Below are 24,926 nucleotides of genomic sequence, written 5' to 3' on the forward strand. Positions count from 1 at the left end.
ACAACCCGTTTTACTATGACTACAACATGAAATAAAATTAAGATTTAGCAATGGCAAAAACAATTTCTTTAGTTCAATAAACAACTTCAGTGTGGTAATAAATAATTCATTTTATCATGATTGCAATATTTAGAATAAAATCAAGATTTGGTAATGGCACAAATAACTCTTGTTGGCCAATGAACAACTTCACGTAGGGAAATAAACAACTTCAATAGATAATAAGAGGGGACGAGGGACAGTGAAGTAATTTTACTTTACATTTTAATTTTATTTCAGAACCCCTAGTTTGAATTGAATTCTCAAAATTTAAAGGGCCTCCTTTTTATTAAAATATTTGTACTTGGAAAAGATTTTTCCACCGTCTCTAGGTGCTTAAATCTAAGTGTTTCATTTTTAAATGAAATATGAGGCCTCGTTTGCTTCATAGGAATTTAGGCTTAAGAAAAGTAAAAAGAGGAGGAAAGAGAAACTTCTCTTGTTTGGTTAGGAGGAATTTAGCTTATTGGTAATCAAATTTCAATAAAGAGAATGGAAATTAGGTTCCAAGCCTGTGTTCTCTTGACCTAAATACCCACTTGTCATTCTTCAATTTTCTAGTACCCCTCTTCGACTTTCTTCTTGATCTACCAACCAAGTGTCCTCATCATCCATTGGCACTCCTCATTGTCGCCCTCATCATTGTCTTTTATGGAGAGCACTATGACTGTAGCTGAAGTGGGATGGCTGTGGGGTTAGGTTTGTGTGTTTGGGGTTCGAAGAAGAAGAAGATTGTGGACAAAGCTAAGGGTTTTGGGTTTGATAGGTCTAGAATTTAAAGAATAAGATCTATGACCATTAAAGCTATAGGGTTTGGGTTTAAGTTTGAAGGTCTAGGTTTCAAGAAGAATATGCCTAAGGCCCTGTTTAGTGATTGGTTTGAAGAAGAAGAATACATTAAACTTCTCAAGATTTAAGAATTAATACATTATTTCTTGCTTTTATTGCATGATTTAAAATTGTTGATTGATTAAAAGTTTACATGATTTTACAGTCTTTATTGTTGATTCTGTGTTAAGTAGCCGTCGATGACTCGGAAGGAAGAGGGCAAAAATAGTGTGAAAGTGAATGAGGATAGTATTGTCTTTTTCTAATTTAAAATTAATTTAATGAATATAATTAAAAAAATTCCACCCACTTTTTTTTTGGTTATACCAAACATATTTCTAGATCCTGTTCTTTTTCATTTTCCAATTTCAATTTATTTTTATTTTCAATTTCATTTCTATCAAAATGATTATAGCAAAGCAAACAAGGCTTGATAGAGTGCACCATTGGAAAAACAAGTAATCGAGAAATAAGATAAAAGGTTAAAAATATGATAGAGTGCTCAGCTCTATACGTGTATAAAGTTGGTAATTTTGACCAAATCCAACGAATTAGCCTGAATTCGATTGAAAAAAGTCATAATCTGACTTAACTACATGAGTTTTTTTTTTAACAAAGTATAATAATTTAAGCCTGATTTGAATAAATCTAATCCATCCAAATTATTGGCTTTACTTGTCATGGTCTGAGCACTCATGCAACTTGTTTTTGATAAAAAAAAAAGACAATTTTATTCATTATTATCATAATATTAGTGCTCCTGTAATTAGAACACGGAAATTGACTTCAAATTGAAATGTAGTAAATTCATCGTAACTTTTAAAAGTTTAAACGGAAAAAAGTTTCTCTTGCATCAGGGTAAACGTAATGTAACTAATATATTGATTGACGCGCGCGTGACAAAATCAACGTCTAAACAATAAGCATAAACTTTAAATCCTCTTGGTTAATCACCTCCTGAGTCGCGCTCATTTACAGTTCTACGCCAAAGGGTTCGTTCCCTGCTCAAGAAATAAATCGAAGGGGGAGGAGTAACCGAGTAAGCATATCAATCCGAACCAAGGCAACTAGACTAGACAACGGGAAGAGTTTCAGTTATTAAAAAAAAAAAAAAAGGAAAACAGAGAGAGAGAGAGAGAGAGAGAGAGAGAGAGGCTGAAAAGTGAGGTAGAAAGGTGAAGATGAGGCAATAAAGACTAAGGACAGCAGTGGGGACTGGGGACTGGCTCCCAAGTACAGGCAAAGGCCAATAATGCAAACCCAATGCAGCGACTTTATCCTTTTCCTGTCTCTTGGTTTCCCACTGACCATTGTCTTTGAAAGCATGGGCGCTCGAGGTCTTCGGTTCTGAATAGAGCTTGCGTAATAAGCTTCAGATCGCGAGCAATGGCGAATGTTTCGTCTCCAGATCAATTGAGCGAGCAATTTCAAAGCCACACATCGAGTGCAGAAGCGTGCAGCTCCGAGAGCTTAAGCAATTACGATCATAACAATTCGATTTCTCTGCCTATCACCCCCATTCATCATTCCAATTTCCCGGCGCCGGAGCTCGGTAATCTCTCAACTCTCAGCTCTGGGCATTTTCTCCCATTTTTCCCGTTCTTTCCCTTACCCGAGTCTCCTTTCATTTTAGACTCTCTTTTACTTTCCCTCGTCGATTTTCCACGAGTATTTTGCATGATTTTGGTGTAAAGCGGACCTTTTTTCCCCCCTTAATCCCCGGCTGCGTAATGTAGAAGTTGAAATGATGAAAGAGCGGTTTGCAAAACTTCTGCTGGGAGAGGATATGTCAGGCGGAGGGAAGGGAGTTTGTTCGGCGCTCGCTATTTCCAATGCCATAACCAATCTCTCGGGTTGGTGGTCTATTGACGCTTGCTTTGTTAATTACTTTCTGAGTCATCTTTTGTTTGTTAACTCAGGTGAGTAGGGTTGGTTTAGCCCTCGAGTAATATTATTTGAAATTTGACAGCTAGTGTATTTGGAGAGTTGTGGAGGTTAGAGCCTTTAGCGCCACAGAAGAGATCCATGTGGGAGCGGGAAATGGATTGGTTGTTATGTGTGAGTGATTCAATTGTTGAACTGGTTCCTTCCACACGAGATTTCCCCGGTGGCGGTACCTTTGAAACTATGGTCCCCAGGGTCCGACCTGATATACACCTGAATCTTCCAGCACTCAAGAAACTTGATTCCATGCTGCTGGGCATTCTTGATGGATTCAGGGATTCAGAGTTTTATTACGTTGATCGTGGGGTTATAGTTGATCTTGATGTGGCTCCTGAAACTGAGACTAACATGTTCCCTCTTTCGGCATCTTCTGGTAGGCCATCAATATGGCAGGAAGAGAAGTGGTGGCTCCCATTTCCTAAGGTGCCCCAGCATGGTCTCTCTCAAGACATGAGGAAGAGATTGCAACAGTCCAGGGAATGCACGCACCAGATTCTCAAGGCTGCGCTGGCTATTAATAGCACTGTGCTTTCTGAAATGAAAATCCCACATATTTACTTGGATAACTTACCTAAGGTATGATACATAACTTGCTCTATCATGTGAACATATACGGATCGATGAAAATACTAATACTAATACTAATGCTGATAATAAAGATTGGGTGAGGTTATGGAGTGATATCAGTTTTATCTTAACTTTTGTTATTGCACTTGAGAACTGCTTGACACAGAGCATGAAGGAAACATTGTGAATTTTTGGTTTTTTTCTCCCGTTGTGTATCATGTACCCAAGATATACAATAAAGACTCACACATCATGATAGCAATTACCTTTACAACTTGAGCCACAAGGCTAAGATGAGCGTCAGTGCAATTGTTATCTGATGCGAGGAATGTGTCCTGGTAGTGAATCATATGGCAACCTGGAGCTTCTACGGAACAATAGTATGTTCACATTGGATTCAAACTCAAAACCACCTGTTGTAACCCTGCGGGGGTGACACTTTGTGGCAGTGTGAAAATTGTTATATAGCAAGCCATGCAGAAAAATGAAAATACCAAATCAACACAATTCAACAGCTGCTTGTATAGCCTTTCCTCTTTCTTTGTTTATGCTCTGTTGAATAATAATTTGAATCAACATTATATGATGTACTTTCAGAGTGGCAGAGCTCTAGTGGGGGACATCATATATAACTTTTTATGTGCTGATAAGTTCTCCTCTGAGTGTGTTCTGGATTACCTAGGCCTATCATCTGAATATTCAACTCTGGAAATAGCAAACAGAATGGAGGCATCCATGCACATCTGGAGGCAGAAACACATAAAAGGGCATGTAATTCGTAGGAAGGGTAGAAAATCTTCGTGGAGTGGCAAGGTCAAGGGCATGGTGAGTCACACGAAAAAACACAAGCTTCTAGCACAGCGTGCTGAAACCCTACTGCAGAATTTGAGACAAAAGTTCCCTGGCCTGCCCCAGACTGCTTTGGACATGAGCAAGATACAGAACAACAAGGTATGTCTCTCAAAATACGCCACTATTTAAAATACTAGTACTGTGCTTCATTTTCATTTAGAGATGTTAACAACCTTGAAAAAATTGTGATGTTGTAGAAAAGCAAAATCCATGCCCTCTTTCACACTCACAGTTACAATCAGATTTGCCGGTCAAGTCATGTTAGAACACACAAACACGTGGGATAAAACTAGAAAAAAGAGGGAGAGGAGCTTCAATTAGAAGTATGAAAATATGAATAAATATTTGATGTAATGTGACAGGATGTAGGGCAAGCAATCCTAGAGAGCTACTCGAGAGTGATGGAAAGCTTGGCCTTCAACGTACTGGCAAGGATAGATGATCTCATTTACATAGATGATGCCGCCAGCAACCTGCCTCATCACAATCGAAATATTTTTTTGATGAAGAGAGGTTAGGTATGCTGTATGATTACGGAGACAGAAGCACAAAGTAGCTCCCACCACCATGTGCTCGTTTATTTCGGGAATCGCTTGTCTGAGATGGATTACAACTGCCTTTCTCGCCTCATCCGTCTTCCAATTGTCTCTTCTTTTGACTGATGTAACTACTAGGTAGGTGTTTAAAGCAGTCATTCTTGTGTGAATCTCTCAAGTCTCAAACACGACGATCAACTAATCTAGGGTTCTTCAGACCCGTTGTTGCTATGGATGCACAAACACATCAAAAACTGAAAGGCAACGCTTACATCGCTTAGGTAGCTTGGTTATTCCGCTACCAAGCCTCCACAACGTGCCCTGTTAATCATACGAGCGCTTTTTCAACCAAAGGCCAAAGCAGTTGCTGCTTGGAGACAGAACAATAATCAGCAGTCATATTCATAAACCGGTTGAAACTACTCCGTCTCTCTAATATCAAACAAAAATTACCCAATCAGACTAACATTAATTACACTTAAATTATGTAGCTTTTGCTTATAACTGAGACCCTGAAATTTCGGTAGCTTTTACTTGTAGTTGAGATGGAGGAAGTACCAATTAAACTGAACTAACGTATGTCTTAAAGCTGCTTTTATTTTTTAGATTTACTTTTTTTTGGTCCCTACTTTATCAGTTGCTCATTTAATTTTATTTATAAGTTTAAATTTCTTTGATCAAACATGTGGAATCAAGAAAACTTTTAAAATTCATCAATACAGTATAAAAATTTAATAAATTTTTAACTTTATTGTTATTAAATATACATATTTTAATAATATATTTTTTTTATTAATATTTAATAAAAAGTAAAATGAAAAATTTATGATGAAAATATAATAATATTTTTTATGAATAGAATAAAAAAAATCATCTCTCCCTAGGTAGGACTGGAGGGAGCAATACAACATTTATAGCAAATCATTTCATACTTTGAAAAGGAATGCATTAGAGAGAAAATATATATATATATATATATATATTAGATGCTGTTAAAAGTTTTGTAATTTTCCATATAAAATGAATCAAATTATCCTTCAAAATTGTCATAATTTTCCCTTGGGAAGGAGGGGGTTGTTAGATTAGCATAGAACTTCTAGGAGCGTGCCTATTTTAGTTAATAGGAAGTTAAGTAGCTAGAAAATTTATCATTGGTGTGCTCATTTCATTTTTTTTTTTTATTTGCCAGCAAGTTTAATTTTTGTTTTTCAAACTAAATATAATTTTTAAGTTAAATTCTTGTTTTTATTTTTAACTCCAACAAAGGATAAGTATTCATAAAGTTCAACTTAAACTTCATTTGAAAAAAAGTTGAACTTCAACTCTTTTTTTTTTTTTAAATACAACAGTTTGGTCCCAAAAGTTTTAATATGTGTTGGTGTTGATCCTTATACTTTTATTTTATTATTTCAAGTTTTTTAAATTTCGTATGTCTGTAATGTTAGTTCTTACAGAGTTAAATCAGCTTATGTGTGTATAAATCAATTAATTTTGTTAGCAAATTGATAAAATTATGACGAGTTAGGGCATGTTTGTTTTCTATTTTTAAAAACTGTTTTTTTTAAAATAGAAAATTTTAAAAATTTGTTTAGAAAAGTGTTTTTCATTGGTTGTTTCCAAAATTGTTCTTATTTTTTTTGTTTTTAAAAACAAAAAAATAGAAATAACTTTATTTAAAATGCACTACATTTGATTATTTAAAATTATAATTACCTCGATTAATTTCTATTATTAATCACCATCATTAATTGCCTATAATCATCACCATTAGTCTTTTTTTAATTCTAAAATCGTTTTTAAATTATATAACCAAACAAATTTTCATTTTATTTTAAAAAATTTAAAAAGGGTATTATAAAACAGTTTTTTAAAAGATATGAAAAAAGAAACCAAACATTCCCTTAGACATTTAATGAGCAAAATAACTATTAATTTTTTTATTTCCATGCCCTAGTCATGTATTTTCCTCCTTCTAAAGTTTCATCTATTGCAAGTTTAAGGATTATAATTTAATGTCCTGTCTATTTTTTTGTTTTCTATTCGCTTGTTAAACAACTCATTATGATTTTAGCAAAGTTAGTACAAGAAGATGTTTATGGGCCATTTGAGGTTCACATTAGCCTTAATAATTTTCTCCAATAAAATTTGTCCATAAGCGATAAAAAAGAAAACGTTTCTAACACCAAACACACCCTAAAGCCCTTCATCTCCGATGAGATTAGCTTGATATTTGTCAAACTTGTCATGGCGTTAGTTTCATCGTTTTATGCAGCAAAGGCTTACTGTTTCATGCCCCAAAAATGGAAGATACCGAACCCTAAGAATTATTTTATTGCTATTGTTGTTGTTGGTGAGTTTAAATTTAAATGAAAAACAAAACCATAAACTCATCACTGTAACATTTTCAGACTATTGAGATCCTTGCTAAAGAAAATACTTTCTTTATCTCAATTTATAAGATAATTTAAAATAAAATTATACATACTAATAAAATATAATAACAACACTTTTTAAATTTACTTTTTCAAAACAAAACTACAAATTTTTAAAAAGTTCTCCCAAATATTTAATAATTATATTATAATATCATCTCAATTATTTATATTTGAAAGTAATATTAAAAAATATAAATAATAAAATCTTTTTTTAATTCTCTTATATTTTAGGACAATAATTTTTTTGAATTGTCTTATAATTTAAGGTAGAGAGAATAAGAAATAGTAAATAAATTAAAAATAAATAGTTTCTAGATAAATCTTAATAGAAGGCTTAATTGTCCATCCATCAGTGTTTCGGATTCGATAGATCCAGAAACCATTTTCAGGACCATGACATCTCATAAGAAATTATAGATTCATTATCTATAGAAAAATAGGAAGGGACTTTTAAATGTTCACCGCATCAAAAGGAGTCCGAGATACATGTGCTGGATAAAAATCCTGAACCATATCGCCTTTGTGTTTTTTAAGCTACAACATATATTTGTTGGTAAAAAAAAAATTACAATATATATTTAATTTTTAATTTTATATAACATTTTATTTTAATCTATTAAATTTATAAAATATTTTTTAATCCTTTAACTTTAATATTGTTAAATTATTTTAATAAATTTTTAAATTAAATTTTTAAAAATTAATAAAACATTATCAAATGTTAATTTATTAAATTTAATATTTTTAAAACAATAATGATTGATAAAAAAATATTTAAAACCAACAATGTTGAGGTGAAAAAATTTAAAAAATATTTTATAAAATTAAAAGTATATTTTGTCCATTTTTTTATTTATAATAATCGCCTTTGTGTTTTCAGTTCCAACTTCCCAGAGTCTCATAGCCTGCTGGCACAAGTCTTGCACCGCACCACATGAAATGCTCGCAAAAAAAAGGTTCAATCTTTATACTTCACCGAAACCTACTTCCCACTCCCATGGGCCCATCCAACTTGGGAGTTTGCGGTCGAAGGAGACTGTGGGTAAAACAATAAGCCAAGATTCATCTTTGCCATCAAATTTTCCCTTCCACTTCCTCTCAATAGTAATCATCTCACCGCCTGAATATGTTCAAACCACACTCGCATTACTTCAATCTCCCCTGCTAAACCAACTAAGTCCATCTTCACATGACTTAATTCATCGTTTAGGGGGCGAAGACATTGTATAACGATTAAAAAAGGTCACGATTTTGGTCATACACATATAGGAACGTGAAGTACGGCGCCTTTGGCCAAGACGCGTTTGACCGTGCAATCGGTTTTCGAAAATACAGGGCCCAATCACAGGGAGTGTCGGCACTCAGTAACGATCACCGCTCAGAAGAAGCGAGTTTGATTGCCAGGCAGGCCAGATCTTAATCACGCTCGAGAAAAATAGCCCAACGGTCAGTGTTTTCAGAACCGGACCGGACATTGAACCGAAAAAGTCAGCAGTTCACAGTTCGTATGGTTCAACCGGTTGAATGATCCAACCGGTGACGTAATAATTAAATTAAAAAAAATTATATATGTATATAATAATTTAAATATAAGAAATACATATGAAATTGTTACTTAACTTAAAAAACTTAAATATTTTAAATTTATCACGACTTAACAAGCTATATGATACACTATAATATCAAATGATTAAAAAAATTAGTCATTTTTTTAAAAAAATTTGATAAAAAGTAAAAAAAAAAGTTTTTTTTGAACAGTCCGGTTTTCAAAAACCGGATCCGGTTCCCGGTCCGACCACCGGTTCGAAACAACTCAACCCGGCTCAACTCTAAAAACAGTTTTTTCCTTTGAATCAGACCGGTCGACAGTCCAACCGATCCGACCGGCTGGTCCGGGTTTTAAAACAGTGCCAACGCTAATCACAGAGGAAGGGAGGAAACAGCAGCAGAAGGGGAGGTAGGTTCACGCGCCATGAAAAAGCGTGCAAAAGAGCTTCCTAGGAGTTTATAGTCAGTCGTCAATGATGAGCCTACGTAGAAGGGGGGATTGGGCAGTAGGATCAGCCATTAATTCCCCGTTTTAATGCCAAGTCCCACCCCTTGCCCTTGCCGCTGGCTTCCCATCCACATTCAAATCAATCAGCCACCACGTCACAAATACTGCTACCAGATGCAAACGCAAAGAGATCTCCGGTGCGTGGATTTAGGATCGGAAACTCAAACTCGAGAGATTGCTGCTGGTTACAAAGATGAAGTCATCGATTACAATATCAAAAGGACTAGGGCGAGGAAATTATAACTCTCGATGGGTGTAAATTAAAGGGGCGGGGGCGGTGGCGGGGGTGGGGAAAGAAACCCTAGATGCTAAACACGAGAGAACACACGCATCAACTTGGAAAACGTACGGAAGCTTTCAAGATCATCAACAACGCTGGCAGTGCGGGACGTGTTAAAAGAAAATAACTCCAAGGAGTGGGAAAACTAGAGAAGAAAAGGAGGGAAAGTAGGGTTTCTAGAAGCCGCGGCATGGATGAGATCCTGCAGAATAGACTGGAAACATCAACAAGATATACATGTGGCTAATTAATAAAATGTTTTTTTTTTGTTTGGGGATGAAAAAACAGAAACAGAAGGTGGAAATAAATGAAGAGGAGCGTGAGGAGGTGGGGATCATCAGGAGGGTTTGGCAAAGGGAAGCGAGCAGAGCAGAGTTGGCAGTATGCCCACCTCCTTTGCGGAGGGGTGAAGAGGGGCGGAGGAGGTGGACAGAATGCCAATAAACTCTGTAAGCATCCCTTCGTCAAACCAGCTTGAACACAGTCGCCGCTCAGGATTGTAGCAGACAAGTGAGACAACGGTAGAAGCATCGCGCTGCTATTTAAAATGGCCGAGGGTGCTTCGCAGTAAATATGAGAGAGAACGTGGAGGAGGTGGGTGTCATTAATAAATGTGAATAATAAATAATTTTATTAATTAATTTAGCCTGTGGGAAAGAAAAGTGGAGGAGACGTAGGTGCAGACTCAAAAGATTGACAAGCAATCAGATTGGATGGTTCGTTCCTGAGACTGAGAAGGGCATACTTAGAAGGATGAAAGGGTCATCATGCTGATTCTTTGCCCTCGTTCCTGATGAAACTGAAACCCCCCTCCCCCCCAACACTCTCTCCCGGTCTTCTCTCCCTCTCATTGCCACTTTCCCTAATCCCTTAGGCCTTTCCACGCCCTCGATTCTGATGCACGCTCTGCTTCCTTTGGCGTCCATAAAAGTGGAGCAAACCTCATCCGCACCTCCGCTGAAGAGGTGCATGAACTAAACACTACGTGAGCATATGGAGGTGAAAATATGAGGCAACTCGATTCACACGAGTTGGTTTATATGAATTGAAAAAAAAAAAAAATGAATTGAGGTAAATTTAATTTATTTTTATATAGGTTAAAAAACTTTAATCCAACTTAATTTTTGAGGATTGGTTGGTCGCTAGCCCATTTTTTTTATTTTTTAGCGTATTTTTTATGAATTTTTTTAAAAAAATATTTAAATAATAAATTTTAATTTGACATTTTTTATGATTCATTCTAAATATATCAAAATATTATTTTATAATGCTTATACAAAATATATAAATTGATACAGTTAAGTAAATCATGCCTAAAATGGCTCATATTCACAAAATTTTCTCTTTTTTTAGTTTTTTTAAAAATAATATAGGTTAAACAGATCAATTTTAACCCATCAGGGTTAACTCATATAGTTCACGTATTATATGGTTTGAGCAAGAAAAAATCTATTTCTATTCAGGTCAATTTTTGTCCAACCCGTATGATAAGTTATTTGAGTCAACTCACTTAACTCGACTCATATTTTTGACTCTATGAGCATGATTGGATTACTTTGTAATTTAAGTTGAAATATGTGAACTGAGATTAGAATGATAAAAAACTATTAAAAACTTATTTAGATTATAAAAAAAATTGTAATTTAAGTTAGAGCCTAAATGACCTTTTTTATTAAAGTTGGGATTTTTAACTTTTGCATTCATGTTGGCTTCTGCGTTGATTTGCTGGCCTATGCTTTCTCTCTCTTCTCTTCTATTTTGAATATTTAAAAATTTTCACTTATTAATTATAATTTTAAATTTAATATTTTTTAGTTATTAATTAGTCAAAAAATATATAAAAAGATTTATGCTTATTTTTTCTATTAAATATCTCAATTGACTTTTGAATCGAATCATTCAAATGAATTTTAATTTATCTAATTGCTTTTTAATAAAAAAATTTAAACATAAATCACATTACATTTATTGACTTTTCTTTCAGTTTCAGTTTGCTAACCTCAGTTATAAAATTTTTAATCCAAACACACACTATATTTGATTTGAATGGTTGTTGATTTTTTTAATTTATATTTTTAAAATAAAAAATTTATGAATTATGAAAATTTTTAATAAATATATACCGTTCAGTTTCAACAAGGCTTTTTTATTTGCATGCTATATACAATAAAAAAAATTATTCAAATACTGTAACGTAGAAAATATTTATCCAAATACTATATTATAAATTATTCATACTGAAAATGAGTTTAGATTTATGAAAATCTTATTTATGCCAAGAATAATTTTGCGGTAAGGAAATATTTTTTTAAATGAAAAGTGAAATTACTCATTTAGTGGATGAGTTTTTTTTCAACTGACAACATAATATTTCTTTTTTTATTTTATCTCAACTTAATTCCGTCAAGAGTTAAGTTGCTTTGTCTATAAATTTTTTAAAATAGATCGAACAAGTGACGTTGTGGCTTCCATCTAATCATTAATTAAAAATGAAAATATAAAAGAACAAGAACATCAAGATTCTAGTTGATCCCGTTGTTGCATGCCGAAGAGGTGCATGAGGTGTTTTAACAAAACGATACATATTTCATTTGAATGGTTGTTTTTGTTTTAATTTATATTTTTGAAATATAAATATTATATAAATTTTAAATTTTTTTTAATAAACCTATTTATTAATTTGGACAATCTATATTTAATATTAATCATTCATATTTAATGTTAAAATTTTTATAAAGTAACTATTTAAATATATTCTGCATGGTATAGATTTAGTATTAAATTTTTTATATTTTTTTATATTAAATATACAAAATATGAACTAGCCAAACTAATAATTAAATTTATTAAAAAAATTTACAATCTACATAGTTTTTATTTTAAAAATACAAAATAAAAAGATAAAAATAAATAAATATAAATAAGTTAAATTAAATATTTTTGGAAGCTGCATAAGATGCTTCCCTCTTTTGAAGCCCGTTTCCTTAATAATGTGGTGATTGATAAATATCTTATAATAAATATAAAGTTATTATTAATAGAAGTACTTTAAAAAAAAAGACAATAATTACACCTCAAAAAATTAAAAATGTCTTATATTTTTAAACATCCAACCCTTCAAAAAATACTTTATATTTTTTAACGGAGGGAATATAATAAATATTGCTTTCAGACTTTTTGATTATTATATTATTTGTTAATCATGCAATTTTATTTGTTAATTTTTCAATAGAACTTATTAATTACTTAACCTTATTTGTTAAATCAGTAGCTACGTAACCTTACTTGTTAACTTATCACTAAGACTTATCAATTATTTAAGTTTACTTGTTAATCACGTAATTGTTGGTGTTAATTACTTAATTTTACTTGTTAAATTTGTATTTTTTTCAACCGAACTCCATTACTTATTAACCATGTAACTTGACTTGTTAATTCACCAATAAAACTTATTAATCATTTAACTTTTTTTATTAAATCCATGATTCTCTCAGCTAAGTAGCATTATTTATTAACTGTGTAACTTTTACTTGTTGTTGAAGTGGAGTATTAATGAAGGGAATGCTTAAAAGTTTATATTTTTATTTTAAAAATATAAAAATATAAAATATATTTAATAATTTTTATTAACACGTGTGATTTTATCAAATAATATTTTATAATTTGAGATGAAGAGAATATCAAACACCTTAGAGTGTCAGTAATTTGATTTTTTAAAACATAAATGTTATTTTTATCACGCACACCAAGTTTAATTTTGAATTTAAATTATTTTTTATGGACAAGCAAAAGAATAGCATCTAATGCAGGTCCATGTAAAAAAAAAAAACAATTAGATAGGGAGTATCAACGAATTGAATTTTCAATTTATTTCATTGAGGCTCTACTCATTGTTTTTACATATGTTCTTTTCTTTACTATAGTACCTCTCACATTTTAGTATCAAACTTGATGTTACTCTTTTCTTTTAAATTTTTAGTTTTTCTCCTTAAGCTCTACATCTTACACCATAATTTTTTTTATTGTAATATAATTTGCTCTCTGCTTTGCCTTTTTTTTTTAAAAAAAAAAACTTACCCTCTAGTGTCGCAGCAGGCTTTAAGCGAGGTGAATGGTTTCAAGTTTCAAAATATTTTAGAACTATCCTTCGAAGTGATTTACTCTTCCATTTTCAAAAATTAAAGCTGCGTCAATGAACAAGGGGGACCATGTGACAGAGCTGGGTGGTTTAAAACTCCGAATCCTGTTAATATATCCTGTTAACATTCCAGCACGATCCTTTCCATTCAATGCATATCCAACATCTCTAGTCCCATCCATTTACCAGATGCTAGCATTTCACTCGCAAATTATCCTTTTTATCAACCACTCATGCAAATATATTTTCACTCTGCATGCAGTTTTTTCGTTAAACTGAAATTACATTCTTCGTAGAATAATTATTTTGCAAATAAAAATTACGACATCGCGCGTATAAAGAAATAATTTTACAAACGCCACGGCTGAGAAAGCATTTCCCGGACGCTCTAGAGCGTAACGATGGTGCGGGAACGAGAAACCTGTTGATGCTGCATACCCACCAGGTAAAAAACAAAAAGTGAAATATGGATAACATGACATGTGTTGTGAGGGGAATGGAAAGAGAGAACATGTGTGAAAGGCCTACCGCGCCACAAAGTTCAGAGTCCAAGCTACCCTTCTGTTCGGCATGCATGCGGGATACTCGAAACATTATTCGCAGTAGAGCAGATGCACCGCTTTTGTTTTATTATTAATATAAAAATGCTAGCACAGCAAAACATGATTACCCAAAAATATAAAAGGAAAAGAAAAGAAAAGAAAAGTAATGAATGAAAACATGGGTCAATCCATTCAATTATGATGTTGATTGAGGACGAGGGAGAGGGGAAATCCTCCCTTTTGTCCACCGATACGTCGCACTCATAACCCCCACATGCACAAGGCCACGCTCTCAGGTCCAGGTCCTCCTCCAAGCATGATCGCGAGAACAAACTCCCACAAATAATTATACGCTCTATATTCGCATTTATGATACCAACCCTTCCTTTGCCCCTTATTTATTGCTCCAAAACTAACCCCTCCTGTTGTTCTCGGCACTCCTTTACTCTCCCTTTCTTTTTAATTCCCCCCACCCTCACGCTTCAAACAAAGAAGTCCAAGATCTCAGATTAGTTTATTCCCCCAACACAGACTGGATCACTATTCGAAGGTCTAGGTTGTATCCGTTTACTGGTCTGTCAGGTACGGGCCAGTTGGCCTTCTCAATTACTGGAGCCATCATGAGCAATTCTAAGCACTCCCGCACACTTGTATTTACACATAGAAGAGGGGGGTCACTGGAGCAGTTTTCAAACACGCATTTCCTGGAAATCTACTGAGAGTGTCGTTTGAATTCTAGATCGATATATAAGAATTAAACTTGAGTGTTGAATGCTTGGGTTACTATTCATCTGAAACTTAAAGCACATACATATAAATTAGAGCCCATAGGCTGCAGATGATTTAAGTTTGGTGTTGTTTCTAACGATTACACTAGGCAATATAGCACCAAATGTGCCGCATATGCTAAAATCGAGGCCGAATATAATCTACCCAATGGGGTAGATTTTCAGTCCACTTTTATGAAATAGGGGTCATTCTGATGCGGTTTGACCCGCCGAAGGGTTAGAGTACGTGGTTAGACAAAAAGTTGTCTAATTTCAAAGGAAATAACATTGACCTGAGTGAGATTCAGAGAAATAAACTTTTGTGCCCTCTCCTTGTTACTCAGGCTTTGGAAAAAGTATATGCGTTTTGTTCCTGTGCTCGATGCAGCATAAGCGTCAACTTTTATTCTTTTTGTTTCCTTTATGAAAAAGGTTTCAGGGTGGTGCAATGGTGGGGACTAGGCTCTCTATTCGCCAACCATGTGGGCAATGAGTGGGGCTGGCTGTTCGAGAACCGCAAAGGAGCGAAAAGAGGAGGAAAGTATTTTTACTTTTCACCCTTGCTTTTACTGCACCGAGTTTTATACTCTCGAACATGAAAGACTCATAATGAACGGAGGTTGGTTTGATAAAGTAGTCGTTAGCCCACTGAAAACGCAGATATGATAAACTAGTAATGGTTGAATTATGAAAGCAATTGACATAAACTATAGTTGGAACTGGGGACTGTATAGGGGAATACTTTTTAGTCAATTTGCAGAACTCGAAGCAGAGGAATCCACCATGGTTCATGATTATGATCCATTCCTGTCCGAGTGGAGCTGAGCTGCTCACGTAGCTCCAAACAAAACGGCATTTTCATTTTTCTGCTTTTAAAATAAAGAGTGCCCATCATGCTTGCTGGTATGTGATGCAGGTAAGTGATTCCAGCACAATCACTGCTACTTCGGACTTCGGACTCCATTTTCCATTTATGTGCTCTCTACACCTAGGATTTGGGTGTCCATCAAACCAAACTTAATCATGTTTATGGTACGATGGAACCAGAACCGAAGGCAGGTTAAGAAAAAATATGACAAGTGACAGAAAGCCTTGGATTAATCAAGCATATATAGTGGGGCTGGGAGGGTGTGTCCACACACACACACACACGCTGTGCTTCCTGGCACCATGCATGCAGCATGCATGTACCAAGCGATAAGATGTGAACCAGGGTGATGATTAGCCTTTAAATGGATGATGCATCAATAAATTCTCGTGTTCTGCCATTTCCTTTAAAAAATAATGAGTAAGGTCATCGCTGTCATGTATCGTTATAAGCAGTTTCGGAGTTTGTTTTTCATTAATTACTATCCAATGGGCCTATGGTAATGGGCTTCCTGGGATGATATGCTCGGTGTCCGGCAAAGGTGACTTAGACTGAGATGGTGATGCCATAAGTAATACTTTTTTTATTTCAAATTATAAAATAATTTTAGATAAAATCTCACATATCAATAAATCTCATTAAATACACTTAATAAATTTATCTTTTTAAAATAAAAATATAAAATTTTTAAAATACTCATCATTGAATATATTAAAAAAAGTGATGGAAATTAATTATAAAGAGAGAAAGGGTAATATTAAAATTGATATATTTAATGAAATCTTAATCTACTTAAAGTTTCTTATATTTTAGGATGAAAAAACTTTTTTAAAAATACCTTATAACTTGAGATGAAGTGAGTACGATTTTACCTAGTTCTTAATGATAAACTTTTGGTTTTGGAAGAACCAAAAGGAGACAAAGAAATCAAACCAGACATAAATAGTTCAATGGAAATCCTGAAATTCTTGGATGTAGTTTGGGATTTCTATCCATCGGTTAAGTTTAAATCTTAAAATAACAGTTACTTTAAAATAAAAAAGTTAAAATCCTGAAACGACCGTTTCTTATAAGATGAAACGAATAATTTTTTTCATCTCAAGAATTTAAGGGGGCTAAATACATTTGCAGTTTTGCACACTTCGCCCAGCTTGGAATACCGATTATTCGGTTTTTTTTTTTGGCCAAATAAGTTGTTTTTTGTTTGAAGACGAAACTTTATTCCCAAAGTGTCTGTTTATCTCCTCATAATTGAACTAGAATTTCATTCATTATACATGTAAAACCACAAAGTTTTCCCCCAATTTACACTCCTGCGCAAATTAGCAAAGTTCATAAATTTACAAATAAAAGTTTTAATATTCACAGGGATGAGTTCAGATATTTACGATTAAATCTATATCTTGACAAACAAAAATTTAGAATAAACATGCCAAAATTCACAAATTTACAACAAAATGCTCGAATATTCTCAAATACAAGTTCAACTATTCACAAGTCAAAATTTTAAAATTTTTAATTTTAGGTATTCACCATTTAGTGAGAGCAAGTTTTGACTTGTGCAACCACATGTTCATGTGTTCACAACATTAGGTTCACATATTAATAAGTTATTGTCTATTTTTTAAGTAACTCCATATCTTCTCACGTAGGGAAATTCTTGTTCAGAGCTGACAAGTTCATGTGTTTACAACTAAAAGTTTGAATATTTGCAAGTACATGTTTAGTTATTCACAAGTCAAGGCCTTACGATTTTAGATATTCACAACTTAGTGATAGCAAGTTATATTTTCACAGTTATATATTCACATTTTTACAATTTTAAATTTACACATTAACAATTAAATCTCCATTTTTTTTACTAACTACTCCATATAAATCCAGAGAAATAGATGTAAAAAATTAGCCAAACTTGAATTTTACTCTCATTCAAAATAATATGCTACTTTGAGGAAAAATTTTAAACATACATATAATAACATCTAATATGAACAATCAACCATTATGTATATATAGTATAACCTTCATTTTTTTCACAACAGTACATCATAGTTTTCACAACACAAAGTCTATTTAAGCACCTAGGCAAATTCTGATAAAAAGAATTCACCATGTACAGAATGTAAATTCCCAGTTCAGCATGAATCTATGTATTTAACATAATGTAAAGTTTCTTCAATCTATTTAAACTTTTTTAATTTTGGTTTCTTCAACCCAAACATATAAAGAGAATCGCAAGAGGATGGGAATGATCCCTATTGTGAAGGAATTTATTAAATCCAATCACATGAACTCTATTCCTTCCAAGTATGTTCACTTTTGATGTCTATAAAAGATTCCAATGATGAACTTTTCCAAATCCAACTTCAGCGATCCTATAGATACGATGAAAGGCCAAGGATATGATTAATACATCACATCTCAAAATTTTAAAGATAATGATTTTGGCTAAAGGGAGAGAACGAAGAGTGAGGAAGAAAGGGAGGAAAGTGGAAGAGATTCAAAAGTCTATCATAAACATTGAAAAATTTTGGAAGGGGTAAATGGGTCATTTCACCTAAAAATATAATTGCAAATGAAGTTTTTGAACACTCAAATTAATTAATTCAAGTGGGCTATGTCCCCATTTCTGTTATACAAAAAGAAAACGTTTATAGCCTTTCGAAGTTATGTGGAGTATCTTGAAATAGCTTGGGCATGAATGTGCCATTTTAGTCAAGTAATCTGCACAGCAATTTGCCTCGCAAGGAGTAAAGATGAGTTTGGTATCCTAATGAGTCCATAAAAGTGTTTGTGTTTCCAAAATCTCATCATAAAGTGTTTATATATTTAAACATGCTCTATGTTCATTCGTTAATGTAAATTATTCATAACAAATACCACCTAATTGTTTTGGATTCTTGATTTTCTAGCAAAGTCATCCCATGTTGGGGTGCTCCTTGATCAGGCTTTTGCCTGATCTTAACCCTTCATTTTATATTTATTTTTTAAAAATATTTTAATATTGTATTATTAAAATAAAAATTTATAAAAAATATGAAAATTTTAATATTAAACTTTGATTGTCTTCCATGCTTAACAAGAAATGAGTATCATGGTACTCATCACCATTAGTGAGATGTGAATTGTACAGATTTAAAAGTTTTTATTTTTTATTTTATATTTATCAAAATAAAAAATTATAAAATTGTTTAATAAATCTGTTTATAATCAACATAGACTATGCAAATTTAATCTAGATTATCTAATTTAATAGTATTTTTTATAAGTTTACTAATTGATTATCTATATGTATTTTGGAAAACACATACATAATCCTGATGATCCAATTTAATATTAATATTTTTGTAATTATTAAAAATTAACTATCTAGATATACCTTGCATAATATAGATTTCATATTAATTTTTACATATTCTTAATTTTTATTTTAATAATAAATATAAAAATACCTAAAAATAAATTTAAAATGAACTCTAGAAATCAATTGAGACTGAAATGAAAAGCTCAGACTAGGCAAAATTACATTGCCTAATTACTGTACATGTTATACCTGGGGGAGAAGAGGGTTTCCAAAAGCATGTTTGGTTAGAATTTTCATAGAAGCAGATGGATATGCAAATAATAGATAGTGCATGTGAATAATCTGGATCAAGGGTGCAACGTTTTAGAAATTTAAACTCAATTAATTAAGGGTGCATGTAAAATTTAACATTTTAAAAATCTTTATATTTATTGTATAATATTTAATAACGATAAATATAAAATGTGTCTATATTTAGAAAAGGAAGGAGAACATTTATGACCAAAAACAAATTTATCCATTGGCTCCTATGTTTAAGCTAAGCCTTGTTCTTGTTGCTGCTGTGGAGAGAGGACTGCGTGGGATTCAAACAGAAACTCTGGAGGAACAACCAGACCCATTTGCGTGTGACTTTATGCTGATCCAAAAAGGATGCGAGTTTGCGTGTCCCATTGCTCGCAGCATTAATTCGTGTTGGACTTATCCGCCGCGTAAACGACACTCCCAAGGAATAGAAGGCAAGCGACTTCAATGGCTACTCCGCTCCCCTAGCACCCACCTACTTATCGCTTCCATTTTTTTTTTTTAATTTTATTCTCAGACCCTCTTGAAACGACAGCAATGTCATTCATAACCATGGATGCTTTCAATTCCTCCTCTTATCCTCTTGAGAGATAAATTTGGCGATTGTTCAAGTGAGGATCTTGTTTAGAGTTTAAAATAATAGCTGAACCTAAGCTCTATTTAAATAAATATTCCAGTTAGAAAAATAAGTGATTTTTTACATAATTAGAAAAATAAGTGATTTTTTACATAGTTTAGCTTCGAAGCTCAACTTAAAAAAAGAGCTTAATCTCAAGTAATTTTTCAAACTCTGTTACAATACAAAAAACTAAAAACTCACTATATAACTAGATTAGGAATTTTTTAAAAAATATAGGATTTTCTTAATTTTAAGAGTAGAGATATTTTTTTCATTAAAAAATTTAAATTAGATTATTATTTAAAAGAAGATGGTCACTAGTTTTAGGACTAATCATTAATAATTTCTCAATCTTTCAAATATGGTATTCAATATTCTAAATATTTCAATCACTATAATAGTTAGTTAATTGTCTTTTAGCATGGGCTCTCATGTTCTAACAATGTATCAATATTGCTTTTTTTTAAATAATGTGCAAGCATTAATTTATACTTGTGGTTAAATGGTTTTGTGACATTTTATGTTAATTTTTATATTTTATCTTTTGATATATATATATATATATAAAAACACAATTGAATTAATATTTATTGTAAGTAATAATAAATAAGTTATAAAGATAATTAATATTGAATCTTCACCCTGATCTTCAACAAGTAAACTTATATATGAGGGATGTAATATTTTATTTTTAGATAATGATAAGAAGGATTTAGATTTAGATAGATGAAAATTTTAATCCTTATCGTAAATTTAAAATTTTAAGATATGAAACTTTAATTTGTTTTGTATTGATTTTTATAATATTTTATTTAAATTATAATATTAATTTTTTTTCTTTTTTCAAAGTGAGCTCACGGGCTTAATTTTGAGTCATTTAAATAAAAATTGAGCTTTAGGGTCTAATTAAAAATTAAAAAACTGAATTTTAGGGTTTGAATTTCTAAAGACCGGGCCCGCCTCAATTTCCTAGCTCGGCCTTTGTTCTTTAGATTAATGTGTTCTGTCTTGTTTTTAATCTTATATTCTAAAAAAAGAAATTCAAATTTCAGTATGCATCTGCTTCCTTCTTGTATAACCTTAATACTCCTTGGGTCAAAAAGATTCAGTTAGTACTCCAATCCAAATTTTTAACGCAATCACTTCTCTCTTCTAGTTGCTTATTCCACCGTGTATTTAAATTCTTTAAAAAATACGTATAAGTCTCGAATGACAAATTTATTCAGAAGCAAGTCCTGCAAATTTATTAAAATACTCTCTAGCTTTTAAAAATTTGATTGTAATTAATTTGACTTGTAAAATATTTTCTATGTATATATATGCCCTTGCCTTTGATGAATGTTGACCGATACCCTTATTCGGTCACCGGCTAGCTTTTTTTTTAAAAAAAAGTCAATTTTATTAATCATCAAAAAATAATTACAAATATCAATAGCTGAAACTAGGAAAAACTACTCAAAAAAACCTAAACAATACAACCTAAAACACTTCTTACAAAAAACAAAACAAAACAAAAAACAAAAAACCACAAAAAAACGACAAATATTAACCAACACCAGTTTTCACAAAACAATCATCATCAGACCCACAGATATCTCGTCCAAAAAAAAAAGGGAAGACCTACAGAAATCAGCAAGCAGAACAAGCATAGGAGAGGTCACCGGCTAGCATTGATCTATCAAAGAAAATAACTTTTTTAAAAAATATATTTTATTTTAATTTTTCCTAGATTATCTCGGACAATTAGAACGCGTGAGCAGATGTGGATCGTAAAATAATTGTCTTCCGGCGTCTTCTCGTTAGAGTATCAGCCAGTAGGTTCTCTCTTTGTCCGGACTTTTGATACAAGATCCATTATAAGGTTGGGCCTCGCAAGCATCGAAGAAGGGTTCTGAGAACGCGGCCCCAGAGCGACACATGTCCAGGATCTTAGCAAGGCAGGATCAGGCCCAGCCCTGACCAACCAAAAGGAGACAATTGCCAGGTCAGCAATGTCAGACCACCCAGTCCAGGTTATACATGAACGGCCGAAACATTTTTGGATGGATAGACATGCCCCACAACCACAAGCACGAGAATCGTTACTTGAAGTCCGCAAGGACCCACTCACTCACCAACACTCTCCAAGGGTTCTGTGTTTTTCGTTACTCACACCTTAAAAGAAAAAGAAAATTACATATTGACCGCGGAGAGAGGGGATGTACGGGTCAGCAATAGTGAGGAGGAGTAGGGAATATTGGAAGATAAAAGTAATGTGGTGAGCAAATAAAGCAAGGGTGGGAGAGTGGTGATGGGATAGGATTTGATACTGAAAAGGGGTGAGGAGCACTGTGAAGAGAGAAGGAAGCTATAAATGGTAGGAGCACAGATAGGGATAGGCTCTCATTGGCGGTACGCTGAGATACGTTGGAGAGAATCAAACCCGAGTGCATGTCAACGTTTGGGAGAAGGGAGCAGGGAGATGTCAGGATAGAAGAAAGCAAACGGAGAGAGAAGAGGGAGGCGTGTAATTATGAACATAGCCTGCAATCAAATAAATAAGACCTGGGACTTTTTGCCAGAAAATGCCAATTCTGCGTAACCGTTAACCCCACGCGGCAATCCATCTCATGTCCCTCTTTAATTCATCTCACTCCTGCCTCTGACTCGCCTTTCCTTAATTGCTATCTCTTCTCGGTATTATCATCCCCTCTTCTACAATTACGCTCGTCTCCTACAGTTGCTTTTCTGAATTTCTCTTCCTATGCTCCTTTCCCCACCTTTTCCTTACTATAATCTTTTTTTTTTTTTTAAGGCTTGTGCTGGGCGTTTCGCCGGATATGTCGCCGGTGAATGCTAAGGAGGGGTGGAGTGGGGAGGAAGGCAGGCATTACCCTCCCCCACTCGCGTCGCACGAGGACGTGGTCAAGGACCCCACCCTATTTTGGGACACCCTGAGGCGTTTCCACTTCCTCATGGCCACCAAGTTCATGTAAGCTCTCCTCTTTTCATTCGGGATTTGTCGCGTTGCTAGATTAGAACCCAACTTAGAATGTGATTTTTAATTCCCTCGGTTCACCTCTTTCCCCGATATCATTTTACTGGAAATACTCCACATCTATCTATATATCCAGTAAATTCCACATTTGTGTCGGTGATGCTAAATCTCTTCGGCCACATCTTCGTCCCCAGGATTCCTGTGATTGGAGGAAAGGAACTGGATTTGCACGTCCTTTACGTGGAGGTTACGAGGAGGAGTGGTTATGAGAAGGTGGGCTCCCTCTCCATCGCTACATATATTGTTGTTATTACTATTATTATTTATTGTTATGGGAACATGTTTGAGTAACTCCGCTCCGGGAGGGATTTCAAAGTGCAGGTGGTCGTGGACAAGAAATGGAGGGAAGTGGGGAACGTGTTCAGGTTCTCTCCCACTACAACTAGCGCTTCTTTCGTACTGAGGAAACACTACCTGGGTCTTCTTTACCATTACGAACAAGTTCACTTCTTTAAGGCTCGGGGTCCTGTGTCCACTCCATCTGCAGGTACTTCACTGCCTGTTCCTCATCTTTGTTCTTTTTTTCCGGGTACCGATGTTTGTTTTGGTTTTTCTATCTCTCCCATGCCAGTACTAGATGATCAGGATTCTGCTCCTGCTTGTTTTCTGTTATTATTTTCATTTCGTCGCCTAACGCCTCATGGCGAATCGCTTTACTGTCCTGCAGCTGCATTTTCTGTCAGCAACCACTCATGGAGACCAGAATTAGCTATTGTGGAATACTCGCCCCAGCGGATAAACGAGTGTCCCGAATCCCACAATGAAGGTATTTAACCAACTCGATAATTAATCTGCTTCGGATTTGCTCTTGCCGGCTCCCGGTTGTGCTATAATAAACTCGACATATATATCTTGCATGTTTAAACATGATTTTTCTTGGGTCCGCGTCGTAGAGAAATGATTAATCGGGCAATTATGGCCAGTAAATTAAGGGAACATGAATATTGTTTTCATGGGAACGAACAAACAAACAAAATCTGCAGTTGACGTTTGAAGTTGGGGTGCAGATAATTCGGGCGGTGAAGTGAAGGGAATGATAGAGGGGAAATTCGACGGAGGGTATTTGGTGTCGGTGAAAGTGGGGACAGAGGTTCTGAGAGGGGTGCTGTACCATCCGGAGCAGTCGGGAACTTGTGCATCCGCTTCGCAGAGCAGGAACGCCATCGTTGTGTACAATGGAAAAGGCGGGCGTGTTGGTCGGAGGAGGAGAAACAGGAGAAGGTGGGACCCAAACTATCCGAAGCCGAACAGGAGTGGCTATAACTTCTTTTTCGCTGAGAAGCATTACAAGCTCAAGGCCCTCTATCCAAACAGAGAAAGGGAATTCACCAAGATGATCGGGCAGTCATGGAGCAGTCTCAGCCCCGAAGAGAGAATGGTAACGAGTGGTTTTTCTTTTTTTATTGTTGGATTTGTTTTGGCTTGTTGAAGAAGCAATTAATCAGTTGACGAGTGATGTGTGATTTGGTGTGTGGCACAGGTTTACCAGAACATTGGGTTGAGAGACAAGGAAAGGTACAAGAGAGAATTGAGGGAGTACAAGGAGAAAATGAAGCTCGGTCCGACGGTGGAGCTTTCGAGCGTTTGAGATTTTCTTGTTTGGCAATGGAAGAGAGGGAGGGTACTGTTATCACTTATTTGTTAGTTCATTGAATGAATATGGTTGTTGACCGACCCATAAGGCCATACTAATTTTCAAAGGGACTGCTCTCATTATGGAATTTCTTCGCTGCAAATGCTTTTTGCTGATTCAGTATCTCAGGATTCTTCCAGTTAAGATCGAATAATTCAGTTGTCCAAACTAAAATCGA

The 24,926-nt window shown here is 34.1% G+C and overlaps 2 protein-coding genes across 2 annotated transcripts; both read left to right on the forward strand.

The window, feature by feature from the left end:
* Window positions 1-1,997: 1,997 nt before the first annotated feature.
* Window positions 1,998-5,046, forward strand: LOC129296131 (rop guanine nucleotide exchange factor 1). The gene is made up of 5 exons (XM_054934723.1): window positions 1,998-2,419; window positions 2,604-2,720; window positions 2,837-3,387; window positions 3,976-4,329; window positions 4,593-5,046. The coding sequence occupies exons 1-5, from the start codon at window positions 2,254-2,256 to the stop codon at window positions 4,746-4,748; spliced, it is 1,344 nt and encodes a 447-aa protein (XP_054790698.1). The 5' UTR covers window positions 1,998-2,253; the 3' UTR covers window positions 4,749-5,046.
* A 17,178-nt stretch (window positions 5,047-22,224) lies between these two features.
* Window positions 22,225-24,867, forward strand: LOC129296133 (high mobility group B protein 9-like). The gene is made up of 7 exons (XM_054934725.1): window positions 22,225-22,754; window positions 22,873-23,049; window positions 23,250-23,328; window positions 23,437-23,602; window positions 23,783-23,881; window positions 24,123-24,493; window positions 24,596-24,867. Exons 2-7 carry the CDS (start codon window positions 22,898-22,900, stop codon window positions 24,701-24,703), a joined length of 975 nt encoding a protein of 324 aa, XP_054790700.1. The 5' UTR covers window positions 22,225-22,754; window positions 22,873-22,897; the 3' UTR covers window positions 24,704-24,867.
* The last annotated feature ends 59 nt before the right edge of the window (window positions 24,868-24,926 follow it).

The sequence above is a fragment of the Prosopis cineraria genome, unplaced genomic scaffold, assembly GCF_029017545.1.
Source record: "Prosopis cineraria cultivar Desert tree isolate PC_DT_omini unplaced genomic scaffold, ASM2901754v1 PC262, whole genome shotgun sequence".
Taxonomy (NCBI): Eukaryota; Viridiplantae; Streptophyta; class Magnoliopsida; order Fabales; family Fabaceae; genus Prosopis; species Prosopis cineraria.

Excerpts from the sequence above, each read along its gene's own strand:
- LOC129296131 (XM_054934723.1), top strand. The coding sequence starts at position 2,254 with ATGGCGAATGTTTCGTCTCCAGATCAATTGAGCGAGCAATTTCAAAGC. Across the intron at positions 2,420-2,603 it reads TTTCCCGGCGCCGGAGCTCG|AAGTTGAAATGATGAAAGAG; the intron begins GTAATCTCTCAA and ends TGCGTAATGTAG. Across the intron at positions 2,721-2,836 it reads TGCCATAACCAATCTCTCGG|CTAGTGTATTTGGAGAGTTG; the intron begins GTTGGTGGTCTA and ends GAAATTTGACAG.
- LOC129296133 (XM_054934725.1), top strand. The coding sequence starts at position 22,898 with ATGTCGCCGGTGAATGCTAAGGAGGGGTGGAGTGGGGAGGAAGGCAGG. Across the intron at positions 23,050-23,249 it reads CTCATGGCCACCAAGTTCAT|GATTCCTGTGATTGGAGGAA; the intron begins GTAAGCTCTCCT and ends CTTCGTCCCCAG. Across the intron at positions 23,603-23,782 it reads TGTGTCCACTCCATCTGCAG|CTGCATTTTCTGTCAGCAAC; the intron begins GTACTTCACTGC and ends ACTGTCCTGCAG.